Raw genomic sequence first — 17,223 nt, 5'->3', positions numbered from 1 at the left:
TGTTGCTATTTACCTGGCATTTGATGGAAGATCTTCAATCTAATGTTGAATATCAGCACTACAAGTACTTAAAATCCAGTTAATTTTCACCTCCGTAACATCACGCGTCTCCGCCCCTCCTCAGCTCATCTGCTGCTGAAACCCTCATCCATGCCTTTGTTACCTCTAGACTTGACTATTCCAATGCTCCCCTGGCCGGCCTCCCACCTTGCACCCTCCGTAAACTTGAGCTCATCCAAAACTCTGCTGCCTGTATCCTAACTTGCACCAAGTCCTATTCACCCATCCCCCCCTGTGCTCGCTAACCTACATTGGCTCCTTTTCCAGCAATGCCTCGATTTTAAAAACTCATATCCTTGTTTTCAAATCCCTCCATGGCCTCGACCCTTCCTATCTCTGTAAACTCCTGCAGCCCTACAACCCTCCGAGATCTCTGCACTCCTGCAATTCTGGCCTCTTGCGAATCCCTGATTTTAATCGCTCCACCATTGGCAGCTGTGCCTTCAGCTGCCTAGGCCCTATGCTCCGGAATTCCCTCCCTAAACCTCTCCGCCTCTCAACCTCTCCCTCCCCCTTTAAAATCCAGTTAATTTTCTTAAAACCTACCTCTTTGACCAAGCTTTTGGTCACCTGTCCCAATATCTCCTTATGTGGCTCGGTGTCAAATTTTGTTTGATAATCGCTCCTGTGAAGTGCCTCGGGACATTTTACTACGTTTAAGGCCCTGAATAAATGCAAGTTGTTGATGGTTGTATGGGTGGTATAGTGGAGCATTGCATTTGGTATAACAACAATGTGTTGTACTGTGTAGAATTGTGATGCAAGTTCATGATTGTGATCAACATACAACAGATACCTGACTTCAACTGAAACATATCGAGGTGCCGAGCACTTCCCCATGGACATGGAGGGAGGATTGACATTTGAGTCAGTTCAGTTTGCTCTTGTCTACCATCTAGTGGCCAGTCACAGAACAACTGAGACAATACAGCTGCTTTCGTCTGCAGGGGAAATATATAGCATATGGGGATTTAAAGGGGTGAGGGGTGGGAGAATTTAGGAAAAATAAACAAAATGTAGAAATGTTCCAGTGGAATATACTTAAATAGCAGATTATAATTTCTGCATTTTATGTTTGTTCATTTCAGTGAACAGAGAGAACTCGATCGCTAATGGCCTAGATGTGAGTTCTGGTGGCTTCCACTTTTTCCCATCATATACACTTCCACAGCAAGTCGTCAACATACCTGTCAATGGACCCATTCAGCCAGGAACACCTACCTGTTTTTTAGGTCTGTATAGAAAAAAGATGTATTTCTCACCATCTTATGTATGATAAATGGAATCAATCTGTAGATGGCAAACCCTGAAGTGTACAGAAGGGCCGGTTTATTTTCAGGTCACCAGTACATACCAGGTCCTGCCTCTAGGTACGTGTGATATTAACTTCTGTACAGCGATACCAACACTCCCAATTCACAGGATTTTAACGCGAGCATTAAAAAAATTTCTCAAATCACTGGAATTGTGAGTGTTCACAGCACTACTTCGATATACTAATGTCCCTTATAACTATTATAAGGGACAGAAGGCAGTATAAATTAGAAGCTCAACTGGATCAAACTGGCTGGAAGAATAGATTTCTAAAAGTACTTTTTGTTGTTCATAATAGACTTATGCAAAGATGGTGACACATGGAATTAAGGGGAATGTGGCCACATTAACAGAGAGATGATTGCAGGGCAGAAAGCTGCTCCAACTAGAAAGGTTTGAGTGGTGTTCCAAAGGGGCTTGTTTTGGGGCCACTCTTATTAACATGAATGATCTGGACATAGGAAAAATATTGAAATTTGCTGGTGCTAAATTGGAGGTTGGGGGTGAGTGTACGTAGGCTGCAGTAAGATTTGTCCTTGAACAGACTAATGTATATTCTTAATGTATAAAATGAAATATTTGCACAATGGATCACATACTTGTAAAATTATTTATAAAATCTGTTTCTTGTTTTTCAGTTGTAAACAAGAGTTTAGCAGCTCTTGAGATCACAACACTGCTGCCAACGTCGTCTGTGCATTCCCCACGTGAGTAGCTTTCTGCCTTTATTGAAACGCTGCACTGATAAACAAGAAAAAGTAGAAGAATTAATGATGAGTGTGAATCAGCCTATGCCCACCAATACAGCTTCACTGAACCTGGTAGCTCAATTGATTCAAGTATTGGCCGTAATACGTTTTGCTAGGCTTTAACTTTGACAAACTTGGGACTTTTTGTATTAAGCAGAGAGAATGGTAATTTTGGTTGTGACTTGGTCCAGATTTTGCTGGATGTACCGCAGAAGAAAGAGCCGGCTTGTTCAATTGTCCTTACAAAATGTGACCATGTATGAGAAGACTCAAAATTAGAAAGAACTTGCATTTAAGTTTTGCCTTTCACGTCCTCAGGACATCCCAAAGTGCTTCATAGTGAATGAAATATTTTTGACGTGTAGACACTGTTGTAATGTAGGTAAATGTGGCAGTCAATTTGCGAACAGCAATGTCCCACAAACAGCAATAAGATAATTAACCAGGTAATCTGTTTGGTGCTGTTGGTAGAGGGAGTTTTTCTTTGGCCTGGACACCAGGAAAGCTCCCCTGCTCTTCTTCGAATAGTAGCATGAGACCTTTTATTTCTACTTGAGCAGGCAGAGAGGGCCTCAGTTTAATGTCTCATCCAAAAGATGGCACCTCTGGCAGCGCAACACTCCCGCAGTAATGCACTGAAGCATCAGCTGACATTATGTGCTTAAGCCTCTGGAGTGGAGCTATATAGTTCTGATATACATTATTTACATATAACAATGGATCTGTAAGAGTGAGTGATATACCTAAGAACTCATTATCTTCACAGTAGTTTGTCTGAGATTGGGAATTCAGCATGTGTGAGGTAGGGTGCTGCTTCTCTATTGCATGGGATGTTAGTGCTGCCAATTCACCATCTTAATCCATGTATAGTTTGAGGTCCAGAGGTCAGGAAAATGTATCACTTTGTAGCCTTTCTACATGGTACTTCCTTCAAATTACTCATATTGTTTTTCTCAAATCTGTTTCTCATAAAAATTAATGACTCCCTTAGTTTGTCCAATTAAGCATATAGCACATAACTGCAGATTCAGGTAAATCAAAAGAGTTGACCACTTTCTTAACCCCGATGGGCTTTGTCTTACAGCTGGAGCAGCGCAAGGCTTTACTTCTCAGAATGTTTCAGCGATACCACGGAATGCTTCACCTGTTAGTTCCAATGCAGACTCTCCTGTCAGTTCTGTGAACAGTCCAGTGACCCCAGGCTTCTCCAGTCCTCAATCCATTGATATTCAGAGTTCACCAGAGTCCATGACCAATGGGCAACCTGTGGATATTCCAACTACTCCGGCCTCTGTAGGCAGTGAGGGACCATGTACGTCGTACAAATGTTTAATCTATTCTGCTTTGTAATAAGTGCATACTTGAGTTGTGTTTAAATAGGTTAAAAGATTTACCTATAGGTAAGTTACATGGCACGATGGAACACCAGTCCACAGTGCCACGGAGCGGAGGGATGAAGGTTAGATCCCTTCACTCAGCTGAGCTGGCAGTTTTAGCTACACTTAGGTACCAGTAGGAGGCCAGGTGCTTTTCCATGGGGGGGATTGTGGCATGAGTGAGGTAAAATCACTTCTTGACTCCTCTTAATAAACAGTATTGAGTAGCATTGGTAGATGCATGGGAGCAGGTTGGCCAACTTCAAGTATTAGAGACTTGGTCACATATTTTCCAGTTTCTCCTGTTTTGCATGGCTGACTCACATATCAAGATGCCTGGGGCTGGATGTATTTTCATCTAAATATTACTTCTTAAAGTTATAAACATGCATGTTCTAAATTTCATTGTCAATATGAAAGTGATTTCTTTTTTATACACACACACACACACACACACACACACACACACACTCCCTACAGTCTCCTAATATTTTAATCTGGTCCCAATTACAATGTGCTTTGTCAGTTCTCCCCCAGGCCCATAGGTGGACTACTTCTGTCAGTATTGGAAATGTCCACATCAGAGCAACTGAAAAGCTGACATATTAAACTAAAGGAAGCACGCTGGCTCTTGGCTAAACGTCAAATGGAGTTAGCACTCTAGAGTCTGAGAGGACTTCACAGAAGCAGGTAGCCATATGGGAGAAGGGGAGCTGAGAGAATTGCTGGAGTGAGGGAAAGCGTGCCAAAATGACTGACTTGCAAATCTTCTAATTATCCTTTCTTTACATTCAAGATGCCGAAATCGAATCGTCTGGTGAAGAATCATCCGAACCAATGACTCCAACAATCAAGCTTTGCACAAAAACAAGTAAATATTAAATTTCTCATATCATTAACATCTGGCGAAACTGTGCATGCAGATCAATGTTGTGTTTAGTACTCAATGAATCAGATTAATAAATATATTGCAGAGCAGAATTAAAAACAGAAAATGCTGCACAGCTGGTTGGTCAGCACCAACCCTATTGTGCATAATATATTTTACTTTGTTCTCTCTGGTTGGAAGTGCAGCATCAAAATAAAGCTGCTCGCAAGATGTTCTAGTCAGTGTCTGTTAGTACAACAGTGTATGAAGTGACACCATATTTAAGATGACGGTGTACGGTTATTTACTCTTTTCATTGCATCAACAGAAGGTGTAGAAGCTGGAATAGAAACTGTGAAAGAATATTTGAAAGATATGAGCCAACATTCTTACATTTGCCACGAGCATGATGAGATGCTTCTTGAAGACATTTATGTGGATGTCACAATGGTCGAGGGGCAAGCTGAAAATAAATCTGGAAGAAATGCCACTAAGTGCTTGGATAAAGAGTGCAGGATCTATGACATAGCAGAACGAGAAAGAGCTGCTGTAAACATGAGCAATCTCTTTGACATCTCAGGAAAGCGACAGAAAGAAACAAAAGTAGTTGCTTTACTGGGGAGAGCGGGGATTGGTAAAAGTGTACTCGTCCAAAGAATCTGCCATGACTGGGTGAACGGGTGCTTTGGACAGTTTGAGTTTGTTTTCTGGTTTAAGTGCAGGACACTCAACTTTGCGAAGCAGTACACTTTCAGGGATTTACTTTTCCAGCCATTTCTCCCTTCACTAAAGAACACAGATGAAGTCTTTCAATACCTATGCCACAATTCACACAAGGTTCTGGTAATTTTTGATGACTTTGAAGACTTCCAAGATCACGATGGCCTCATGCAGCCTATAACTTGCAGTTCAACAGAGAAACCACGCACCGTCAAACAGCTGCTTGCTGGCCTTCTTCAGAAAAAGTTGCTTAAGGGATGCACAGTGCTTATTACTGCACGACCTAAAGAAACCTTCAACCAGTACCTTGGCAGAGTGGACAAGATTGTTGAAGTCTTGGGGTTCAGCCCAGGACATATACAGGAATTCCTGCAGAGGTACTTTGAAGACTCATCCATAGCGACTGAAGCAATGGCATATCTTCAGGAGCAGCAGTACATGCTCAGCTTTTGCTACGTCCCTTTATTATGCAGGTTTATCTGTTTTGTTCTCAAAGCCATGCACCGCACTGGAGACAGCCATTTGGCATTGCCATCCACTCTCACCAATCTATTTCTGAACATTTTTCAAATCCTACTACACCGTGAACCATCAAGCTATTCGCAGACACAAAATGTTATTGCTTTGCAAAAGCACAAGCAGAACATCCTGGAGTTGAGCAAACGTGCCTTCACTGGAGTCCAGCGGCATGAATGTGTGTGCACAGACTCCAGGTCAGCAGAAATGTCGAACTTCGCTTTGCAGCATGGTCTTCTAAGGCCTTTCTTAATGACTGGAGAAGGAGAAGAGCAGGAATGTGGGAAAACCTTTTCCCATTCTTCCCTGCAGAACTTTCTAGGAGCGTTGTTTTTATTGTTTTCCGAAAATATCAAATGCAAAGGCCTCAGAAAAATTATTTTACTGGAGCAGAGAAAGAGGAAATCCCAAGAGGACTGGTTGGACATTGTCCGTAGGTTTCTGGCAGGACTGGCCTTTCAGGAAGGAAATGCATTTATAAATTGTTTCTCAAATCATTCAAAAGCAAACATTAAAAGCAAGAAGCAAAAGAGCCTGCAGAAGTACTTGACAGAGCTGGAAGTCAGTACGCTCAGCACCAGTAAATTGCTGGAGCTTTGTCACTGTGTTTACGAAACACAAAATACTGAACTGGCTACCCGAGTAGCTACTAAACTAAGTGAGAAGTTGTCCTTCAGCGGCATGCGGCTGACTCCACCTGACGTCTTCGTACTGCTGTATGTGATGCAGAAGTCCCCGAATAACTTTGCTGTTGACCTGAGGGACACGAGCATTGACCTGCAAGGGATCAAGCAGTTCATTGAGTTGAAGAATGTCACCTTGTTTAGGTATGTGCACAGATCTCAATCTATAAATCGAAAGCAGTGTCCTGTTTGGACGTTTCACTAATTTTAGCTTTTTGACTTGTAGTGAGTTGATTTTGCTGAACTTCGTCCCTCTTTTAGCTCACCTTCCTGATAATATTCTCCACTCATTACTCGTTTTGAGACCGTCCTGTATTTATATTTCAAACTTGCAGTACAAAACGTCATCTTATGTTTATTTTTCTTTTCACCTAATTAAGCTTTTAGAAATAATTCTCACTATCTCTAAACCCCTCAACATCAAGCACCATTTCTTGGGCCATATTGTAGACAGACAGCCTGCTACAAGCCTATTGGCAGTGCGACTATTGATTTAGTTTCTAGGAGATGAATGAAAACAGCCAACCAGGATCAGTCCTCCAGTTTTCCCTCCGTTCTTGTGGAGTAGCATCTGTTCTCTGTTTGTCGCTGCCCCCCCACCCACAGTATGGCCAAGATAGGGAGCTCACCTTGTGTGCAGAATTGCAAGTGCATATTGCATTTTTGCACTCAGTGGCACCCACACCTGCATCATCATAGACCCTCACTAAGAGACCCTGCAATTTTTACCGCAACTGTGAGCAATTTTCTAGCAGCCCAAGTCAACTCTCAATGTCCACACTCATTGCACAGGTGTAGTATTTCTGCTGTTTCAACTGTTGTGGAAACTGTCCTGCAATACAAACGGGATGGTTCACAATACCAGAGTCGAATGTGAGGCTGTCTTCTCAACAAATTCCTTGTCCACGTGGCGGCTTTATCGACTATCCGAATCATTCATCCCATTGCACTTTCATTTTTCATTTTTCCTTCACAGAGTGTCGGTAAGTGATGCAGTAAAACTTTGGGAGCATTTGGAGCAAACTGGATTACGTGAGCTGCTCCATCAGTCTCTTGTTAAGTTTTCTGTCAATCCTTTTGAGGTCAAGAATTTGAAAAATATCGATGAACTTGATTTACTGGTGCAGATTCACAAAGATAGAAGATTCCTTTCATGGTGAGTTGATGCCTCTTTCTCTTAGTTTCTATCCGTAAGTGTGAATTTCTGCTTCTGCCTCTGCCTCTCTCTATAGCGTTGCTTCTTTCTCACTCCTCCCCTTTTTTTGCACAGTAATACACCTGGTTGCTTTGGTGCAATTTCCAATGAATGTTATGAACCTATTGCCAGAATTTACCTGGAACCAACAGCAAAGATATTATAATACAATATTAGTGATATTAACAGATGAATACTGAATATGATCATATCATATCCCTCTCAGCAATTTTAGCCTAGGTGTCCGTGCTAAAATATTGGGCAGAGGAAGGGCATGTTAATGCATTAAGCAATTGTCCACTGACATTAATTTCAACAAAAATATGCTTTAATGTAGAAAAACATCCCAAGGAGTAAGGGGAAAAAAAACAGATGCTGAGCCAAAGAAAGAGATATTAGGAGGGGTGACCGAAAGCTTCATTAAAGATGTGGGAATTAAGGAAGGTTTTAAAGGAGGAGCGGGAAATTGCGGGAGGAAATTCCAGAGCACGGGACCTGGATGGCTGAAGACACATCTGCTAATGGTGGGTGGGTAGGATGTCTAAGAGATCAGAATCAGAGGAATGGAGAGTGTGGGGTTCTGGGGGGGGATGCTTGTAGCACTGGAGGAGGTTAGAGGCAGGGAGGGGTGAGGCCGTGAAGGGATATCAACACAAAAATGAGAATTTCAAATTTGAGGTTTTGGGGAATTGAGAACCAATGTTAGTGAATGAGGAAAGGGGCGATGGTCCAATGGGATTTGGTGTGGGATAGAATGCAAGCAGCAGAGTTCTGGATGAGCCAACGTTTACAGAGGGTAGGGAATGGCCTGGAGGTGACAAAGACAGGGATGAAGGTTTCGGCAGCAGATGGGCTGAGGTGGCGGTAGAGGCAGGCAATGTTATGGAGGTGGCGGTAGGCAGTCTTTGTGATGGAGAGGACATAGGGTCGGAAGCTCAGCTTGGGGTCAAATACGATGCTGAGGTTGTGAACAGTCTGGTTCAGCCTGAGATAGTGTTCAGGGAGGAGGATGGAGTTAGTGGCAAGGGTCCCAAAGATGAGGGCTTTTGTGATCCCAAAGTTAGTTGGAGGGAATTGTGGCTTGTCCAAGACTGGATGCCAGACAAGCAGTCTGACAGCACAGTGTCAATGGAGGGGTCAAGAGAGGTGGTGGAGAGGTAGAGTTGGGTTTCATCAGAGTACATGTGGAAGCTGACCCCGTGTCTGCAGATCATGTCACCAAGTGGCAACTTGTAGATGCAGAAGAGGATGGGTCCAAGGATGAATCCTTGTGGAACTCCTGAGGTGACGGTATGGGAATAGGAAGAGAAGCCCTTAGGAGAAATGGTCTGGCTTCAATTGGATAGGTAAGAGTGGAACCAAGTGATCTACTTTGGATCTGAGAACGACAAATCCAAATATTTTCTTAATGGTGAAAGACTAGGAGCTGTGAAGTAGCAAAGGTATTTAGGTGACCGTGTACACAAATAACTAAAAGCTAGTGCACAGGTACAAAAAGTAATCAAAAAGGCTAATGGAATGTTGGCCTTTATCTCAAGGGGATTGAAATTCAAAAGTGCGGAAGTGATGCTTTAGTTGTACAGAGCCTTGGTCAGACCCCGTCTGGAGTACTGTGTTCAGTTTTGGACCCAAACCTCAGGAAAGATATATTGGTCATGGAAGAGGTCCAGCGTAGATTCACCAAAATGATACCACGGCTTAAAGGGTTAAATTGAGGGCAGGTTGCATAAACGTGGCGTGTATTCCCTTGAATTTAGAACATTGAGGGGGTTGATCTAATCAAGGTGTGTAAAATGATAAAGGGGTTCAATAGGGTAGATACAGAGAAGCTATTTCCTCTGGTGGGGGAATCCAGAACAAAAGGGCATAGCCTTGAAATTAGAGCTAGGCCAGTCAGGAAGCATTTTTTCACACAAAAGGTACTGGAAATCTGGAACTCACTCCCAAAAAGGCTGTGGATGCTGGGTCAATTGAAATTTTCAAGACTGAGATCAATAGATTTTTGTTAGGTAAGGAACAAAGGCGGGTAAATTGAGTTGAATTGCAGATCAGCCATGATCTAATTGAATGGTGGAACAGGCTCGAGGGGCTGAATGGCCTACTCCTGTTCCTATGGTATGATGAGGGCCTTCCCACCCAGCTATCCAGATTTATATATTTCTGTTTTTTTGTGTGTGAAATAGCTGCTTTTGCTTAAATTGCTGAATGAATAATTAGTTGGGCTATGATATCTAATTTGCAAATTGACTATTTTTGTATTTGAAGTTTGTAGAAAACTTCATTCACTGAGAACATTTCTTGGTAAATGAGTCATGAATTTAACAAGCATCTGCAGTATCAAAGGAAATAGTTAATGCTTCATTTAAAAAGGCTTCACTGTGTAATAGAATAAGCACAAAGAAGGCATCTTATTTCATCTTATGCTTCTTTCTTATTTGTAACCTGGAACAGCACACAAAACACATCTGGGGGCGAACTCTGTGAGCTACCTGCTATCAGGACCCTACAAATGCTAGAATTTGCGTAAGTAATGATTTGTAATCTCGTGCCTCGATCATTTCGTGAATGAGTCGCTTTCTCAATTTGAATACGTTATCAGATTCATGATGTGTATCATCCCTTTTGTCATTTAATCACTCCCGCCCTCTACCCTATCAGAGACTTTCCCTTTTGTTCTTTCCTCTCCCCCACCCCGACTTTGCCTGACTGTACTTGCTTAAAAACTGTTTAATTTTCAACTTTCAGTTCTGACGAAAGGTCTTCGACCTGAAACGTTAACTGTTTCTTTCTCCACAGATGTTGCCTGACTTGCTGAGTACTTCCAGCATTTTCTGTTTTTGCTTCAGATTTCCAGCATCTGCAATATTTTACTTTTATTTTAAGTTTAGTCATGGTTTCACAGGGTTTGATGTATTTACTGGAAACCTAGTGCCTACAGCGGTCTGTGATGATGGCTGGTACCCACATGGTTAACTAGCCATGCTAGGAGGGAGACTAGATTCTAGAGAGAGAGAGAAGAAATCAGGAAGACTAATCACCTGCGATACACTCATGCTCCTCTTTGTCAATGATTATAAAGTAGCATAAAAGGGAAGAAAGGTACATTTTGAATTTTAAAAAGTTAAAGTACATTGTTACTGGTTACAAGTTTAAAATTGATGGCATTGTAGTCAACAGTATTGTACATCTGTTTGCTGCATGCTGGTGAAGGATCTACAGAACAATGCTTTAGAATTTTAGAATATCCAATTCAGATTATGAAGGGATCCTATTGTTACACCACTGGGTTATGCTGTTGTATAGTTAGATATTAGGCCGTATAAGCTAACCCTTGAACATACGATGCTCAGACTAATTACAATAGTAAACTAGCACTGCTGTACCTGTGATAATAAGTGAGGCAAAACCCTAATCTTGTAACATGGATCTTCCTTGGACTTGTTATCACTCAGCTAGGCAAAACTTCAGAGGACATTATAGAGAGAGTTTTCTCCCACTGGCTTTCAAGAGAAACTCCTGTTATATATAACACTACTTATGAAAGATTTCCTCTTCACAGTTTGTAGTGAAATATAAAAGACATGGCTACAGATTCACTATAAATAACGAATAGGGGAAATCATCCGCTCTTCCCCATATAAGGAAAACTCACTGGGAATATACCTTAGTCTTCAAAAACAAGCTTCGCTCCATGAATTTCAGCACAATTGCACAAGACACATGTTATTACAGATACTTTTTCTCCATTAATGTTTTCAAAGATATTTTGGTAAAACTGGTTATAGTGATCAGATTAATATTAAATATGTTGAACTATTTATTAATCCTCTTTTGCTTGTTAAAATTAAGAAAAGTTCATCTCTAAATGGTGGCTGACTAAGAAGGAAATACAATTTGTTTCAATCTTGCAGTCTTGGGCCTGTGAATGGACTTCAGGGATTTCGGAAACTAACAAAGATTCTACCAGCACTGGCATTTTTGAAGTACTTAGAGTGAGTAAAAGTTTGAAGTATCTTATCCATGCCCTACCTTATTTAGACAAACATTTCCAAGTCTTTATTAGCATGTATTACAAGTCAATTTCACTCCATTTAAAGTGATGAGTAAACTTTTGATAAAATCAATTCTTTTACACAAATTGAAATTTCCATTGTCTTCATAAGAACATAACTATAACTTGCATCAATCCCAGCTTTATTGGTGACCAGGATGTTTTTGTTTTAGGTTTAACAGAGATGTCAATTAAGAATCCAGCTTAATGTTTGACAAATAATAAAACTGTATTATCACATCAGTAAATCAAATCATTGTATCTGGTTAATAATTTAGAACACATGAGAATGGGTTTCATCAATGTGGTTAGAAATGCATCTTTTTTTTTGAACTGCAGTTTACATGGTATTTACATATGGAGTGCACGTAGTTTAAAAACAAATGGTTAAAAGTTTACCTGTATAGAGAATTATTGAGAAAATTATATTAAAAATAAACATACAATAAAAAACTGCTATTTCTGCAAATTATGTATTTTGTTATTTGAAACCAATGAGTTAAGAAATTAAGAGTCTCTAATTAATACTGATAAAGCTTTCATTTACATTTCAAAAGAAAAGTAATAGCTTTAACTTTGGGAACTTATCTGCTGACTGCATGTAAATAGCCCAAAAGGAGAAACAAGAGGGGAGTTCCTCGTAGTGAATCTCTCCTGAAATTCTAAATCTTGGTGCAAAAGAGAATTTCAGAGCAGTAAATTCACTCATGAAGTTTGTTACTGGAGTATTCCTTTAGAGTAAAAAAATATCAGCAGCATGTAACATGCAAATAATGGAAAATGGATACTTTTAAATGTATTTTCTCCCTCTTCCTTTCCTTGGGTCTCTCCACTCCATGCACAGACTGCTGAAGGTGGATGGGCAACCATCTCCCAACAGTGCTGTTCTGAGGCTGACCACATGGAGGTGCATAAGAGCAACCTGAGTGACTTTTCCCTGAAGCTTTTCCTCTGTCCCTGTGGTGAATCACTTGACCTGCACTCGGGACCTGCCCAGTTTGGCATAGCTGAGATGGAAAGCTCAATATTCAGAGGCTTTTGGACAGGAAGAAGCCCCACGGTGCAGCGTGTTGGAGATCCAGCGTGCCTCAGCAACGCAATCCTGTTTTGTGCAAAATTATCTCGGCAGGCACACTTCCTTATATTGCATACCCTATTAAAGAGCCGAAATTTAAAGGGAAAATCCTCAATTTAAAAAGTGGCAAATGTTAATTATTTACTCAAATAAAATTGTCTGCCACAGGTTTTGTTCATACATTGTATATACATTCCAATATTACATTGTATTTGTTCACCACTAAAGGAATGACATTGTGTTCTAGTTTAATGACAACAGTATGACCATTTTGTAATCTGTAGCCATTTTGCACAGATTTGTGCCCCATAAATACTAATATTTTATAAGATAAAGCCCGGTGTAAAGTAATGAGTGCAAACCATAGCATTATTGTACATGGAGTGCATTGCAGGAAGTAGCAGCAAACCAGTTGGTCGAGCCCTACAAATTCACAGGCTAGATTTCACTACAGTACAACAGCACATAGTTTAGTTTGTGAATAAATTATTGTATTTAAACAATTTTTAAATTGGGCAAACGTTCCCTTTTATTACTGAAAAGGTACACTTTTAACTGAACTCTACTGTTGCTTTCCTACAGTCTCGAAGGGCCAAGCTCACAGCAAGTTAAAATGAGTGAAAATAAAATAGGAGATGAAGGAGCTGAGAGATTGGCAGAGGTGCTGCCTAATTTAACGTCACTGGAAGAGCTGACGTGAGTAGCGATTTATAATTCTACATCATTTCAGAATATATACCCATCTATCAAACATATTTATACATACATACAGTGAGTGGTCACAGCAATCCATTGATAATTGTGCCTTTGGGTGAAGCTGTGTGAGTCACATTATTTGTCCCATTAAGAACAGTGGGGCTTAACTAACATTATGTAATAGCCCCCACTCTTTTTCTTTCCCCCCACCTCCCCCATCAACCACACTGACCCTGGAATCTCCCTTCATGGCAGTTTTGTTGGTTCTGTAGACATAACAGAACGAGTTCCCACCATACACTTTCTCTCCCTTACCTTAGAGTGAAACCTGAATGACACAGCACACAGCCATGGTAAAAATTCATCACCTGGTCCTTAGATCATAAAAGAGTGCACCCATCCCAAGCACAGTGTGCATTTAGTTTGTTTAAAAGCCAGGATTTTCCTGCCATGTGTGAACCTTTAATCAACTGGTGGTGAGTTGTTTAGCAGTGCAGCCATGCTGATCACAAGTCAGCTTTTTTCCATGGATTGATAATCATATATTCCGATGCTCCATTACCTACTTGTGTAAAGGAACCCCCACCCCCTAATTTAGTATCAATGCCTGTATTAGGACAGCACTCCCTCCTCAGTTACGTTATCACCATTTTCTAGTCTTTTTAATATGCCTCACATATTGACGGTAATATAAAATGCACAAACTAATTCAAAATAACTGTTGCTATTTTGTTATTTTACAGATTATCGCGCAACCAGATAGCAGACCGAGGGGCACAAAAGCTGGCTAGATCTCTTCCCAACCTGAAGTCCTTGCGGACACTGAGGCAAGTTTTAAAATAAATACATTTTGTGAACTGATATAAGAAAACAACGTACTTAAAGAAGTGCCAACACCATAAATGTGGCCTAATTAAGGCATTTTAACCGAGAATAGAGAATAACAGATTATCTGGGTCATTATCAGATTTTTTGTGGGAGCTTGCTGTGCGCAAATTGGCTGCCGCATTTCCTACATTACAACAATGACTACACTTCAAATGTACTTAATTGGCTGTAAAGCGCTTTTGGACGTCTTGAGGTCATGAAAGGCGCTGTGTAAATGCAAGTTCTTTTTCTTTAATATTTACTCTTAGATTTTGCTGCTGGAAAATCTATCTTTTTCAGCAATTTTAATCAATTTTTAAAAATAAAATTGTAAGTTGTTGCTGGCAAGCCCCATAGTGTTAAAATGTAAGTCATTTTTAATTGTTCCATACAGTTTCATTAATTCCTTCTGTAAATTTAAGGACATGCTTAAAACATTGAACATTCCTGTACTTTTTTCTACTTCCCCTCCATTTTCAGGGCTCGCCCAAACCATCTCCCAAATGCAGCCGAGACAGTAGGCAGGTGTCCTGCTCCCGTGCCCCTCTAATGCCGCGCTGTAGCATTTGCTAAGAGCTGGCCTGTGAATGAGTTCTGAATTCTCCCTCCTTTTGGGGAAAAAAACACTTGGCCTGAAATCGGATACCTATCACTCGGCTCCACAGTGCCGTGATGAGAGGCTCCTGCACACTGTGCCATCGTGCAGTCAAACATCTATGCACCTTATTTTTAAAAGTAAAATGCTGATTACAAGCTTTATACAGACATCTGCAAATTCGCAACCATTAAGCATGTTGGACAATATAAAGTCTACTCTGTGTGAAATTGAATATTTCACCTACAAACATCTGTAAGTGAATCTTAAAGTTGATTGTAGGTTTCTGCAATTTTTTTTGCATCTTCAGCTTTTTGTTAAGAGTTTTGTCTCTTTTAGTGTGTGCACTGTTGAAATTGCAATGAGCTTCGAACAGAGCTAAAATTGATGATTTAAATGTAACACTCAAATAATTTCCAGACACCTGTCGACAATCTCATTAAATACAATAAACTACAACCACTTATCAACATGCACCTTGTCTGATCCAATTTTTATTTTATTTTACAGTCTTTATGACAATATTATTGGCGATAAAGGGGCAGAGAAACTAGCAGAAATACTCCCAGTAATGAAATCGCTGAAAGTTCTAGAGTAAGCATCAATAAAATTAATTATTTTCACTTTCTTTCCTATCTGTCTATGTTTCTCCTCTCTTGCTGAGATCATTGGGGTAGAAATTGTTATGTGTAAAACAGCGCAACGTACACAGATTCAGATTTCTGGCTGCGAGGTCTTGGAAAATTTTACTTCCCCTCCTGTGGAGCCGATACTACTGCAGGCCACTGTCGGCCTGTGCTGGACCCGCCCACAGTTTCTTCCCTTCCTCCCCCGCCCCCCACCCCCAGGACGTACCTGAGGGTCGTTGCCGGCGGGGCAAGTGGCCCAAATTCGATGCCCAACATTGGGTGAGCTGTATCTGGAGGCGTGTCAGGCTCTATTATTAAAATGGGACCTAAGGCCCAATTTCGGGTGCACCTCTGGCTTCAGGCACACGCTTGCAGCACGACGCCTGTTTTGGGCTGGAAAACGGACTTAAACGAATTTCCACCACATTGTGCCCATTTGCAGTCTGATTTCCTTATATTAAAAAATCAATGAAGTGCACTGTGAAACATTAAAAAGAAATCAGCGCATGTAATGGTTTCATTTGTTTGAATTGGCTTGAAAGTGCTGTAGTGCTGATGACTTTGCTGCTTGCTGCAGAATTTACAGGGACCATTTTTTCATCTCCACAGTGTTCAATTCAACAAAATCACAGATGTTGGAGCCCAGACATTGACACAGAGTTTAAAGAATTGCCCCCATATTGAGAGAATATGGTAAGTTTGTCCAAATTCCACAAATGATTAACTTGAAGAATGCTAGTGAGGATTGCCCTTTTAAAATCTTCTCTTTTTTTACCCAGATTGAATATGGTATTAAATAGATACAGCATTTCTCCCTAGCATTTCAAACATGTAGTAATGTTCCCTTTTATTTAAATAAACTGCAATCTGAATAATGCCGTTCAGTGCTAGAGATCATAGAATCATAGAATCATAGAAGTTACAACATGGAAACAGGCCCTTCGGCCCAACATGTCCATGTCGCCTAGTTTATACCACTAAGCTAGTCCCAATTGCCTGCACTTGGCCCATATCCCTCTATACCCATCTTACCCATGTAACTGTCCAAATGCTTTTTAAAAGACAAAATTGTACCCGCCTCTACTACTGCCTCTGGCAGCTCGTTCCAGACACTCACCACCCTTTGAGTGAAAAAATTGCCCCTCTGGACCCTTTTGTATCTCTCCCCTCTCACCTTAAATCTGTGTCCCCTCGTTATAGACTCCCCTACCTTTGGGAAAAGATTTTGACTATCTACCTTATCTATGCCCCTCATTATTTTATAGACTTCTATAAGATCACCCCTTAACCTCCGACTCTCCAGGGAAAAAAGTCCCAGTCTATCTAACCTCTCCCTATAAGTCAAACCATCAAGTCCCGGTAGCATCCTAGTAAATCTTTTCTGCACTCTTTCTAGTTTAATAATATCCTTTCTATAATAGGGTGACCAGAACTGTACACAGTATTCCAAGTGTGGCCTTACTAATGTCCTGTACAACTTCAACAAGACATCCCAACTCCTGTATTCATTGTTCTGACCAATGAAACCAAGCATGCCGAATGCCTTCTTCACCACCCTGTCCACCTGTGACTCCACTTTCAAGGAGCTATGAACCTGTACTCCTAGATCTCTTTGTTCTATAACTCTCCCCAACGCCCTACCATTAACGGAGTAGGTCCTGGCCCGATTCGATCTACCAAAATGCATCACCTCACATTTATCTAAATTAAACTCCATCTGCCATTCATCGGCCCACTGGCCCAATTGATCAAGGTCCCGCTGCAATCCTAGATAACCTTCTTCACTGTCCACAATGCCACCAATCTTGGTGACATCTGCAAACTTACTA

General features: G+C 40.9%; 1 protein-coding gene across 3 annotated transcripts in view; it reads left to right on the top strand.

Moving 5' to 3' along the window:
- Nucleotides 1–17,223, top strand: part of ciita (class II, major histocompatibility complex, transactivator) — a 79,383-nt gene that overhangs the window by 54,481 nt on the left and 7,679 nt on the right. For all 3 annotated transcript variants that reach the window (XM_068003341.1, XM_068003340.1, XM_068003342.1), the window contains exons 10-21: nucleotides 1,149–1,292; nucleotides 2,013–2,081; nucleotides 3,208–3,435; nucleotides 4,296–4,370; nucleotides 4,696–6,430; nucleotides 7,263–7,442; nucleotides 9,933–10,004; nucleotides 11,393–11,473; nucleotides 13,190–13,303; nucleotides 14,047–14,130; nucleotides 15,276–15,359; nucleotides 16,004–16,087. In XM_068003341.1, coding sequence (XP_067859442.1) covers nucleotides 1,149–1,292; nucleotides 2,013–2,081; nucleotides 3,208–3,435; nucleotides 4,296–4,370; nucleotides 4,696–6,430; nucleotides 7,263–7,442; nucleotides 9,933–10,004; nucleotides 11,393–11,473; nucleotides 13,190–13,303; nucleotides 14,047–14,130; nucleotides 15,276–15,359; nucleotides 16,004–16,087 — 2,950 coding nt within the window. The remainder of the gene's footprint in view (nucleotides 1–1,148; nucleotides 1,293–2,012; nucleotides 2,082–3,207; nucleotides 3,436–4,295; nucleotides 4,371–4,695; nucleotides 6,431–7,262; nucleotides 7,443–9,932; nucleotides 10,005–11,392; nucleotides 11,474–13,189; nucleotides 13,304–14,046; nucleotides 14,131–15,275; nucleotides 15,360–16,003; nucleotides 16,088–17,223) is intronic.

This window comes from Heptranchias perlo, chromosome 22 (assembly GCF_035084215.1).
Source record: "Heptranchias perlo isolate sHepPer1 chromosome 22, sHepPer1.hap1, whole genome shotgun sequence".
Lineage (NCBI taxonomy): Eukaryota > Metazoa > Chordata > Chondrichthyes > Hexanchiformes > Hexanchidae > Heptranchias > Heptranchias perlo.
This window is presented reverse-complemented; position numbering and strand designations above follow the sequence as displayed.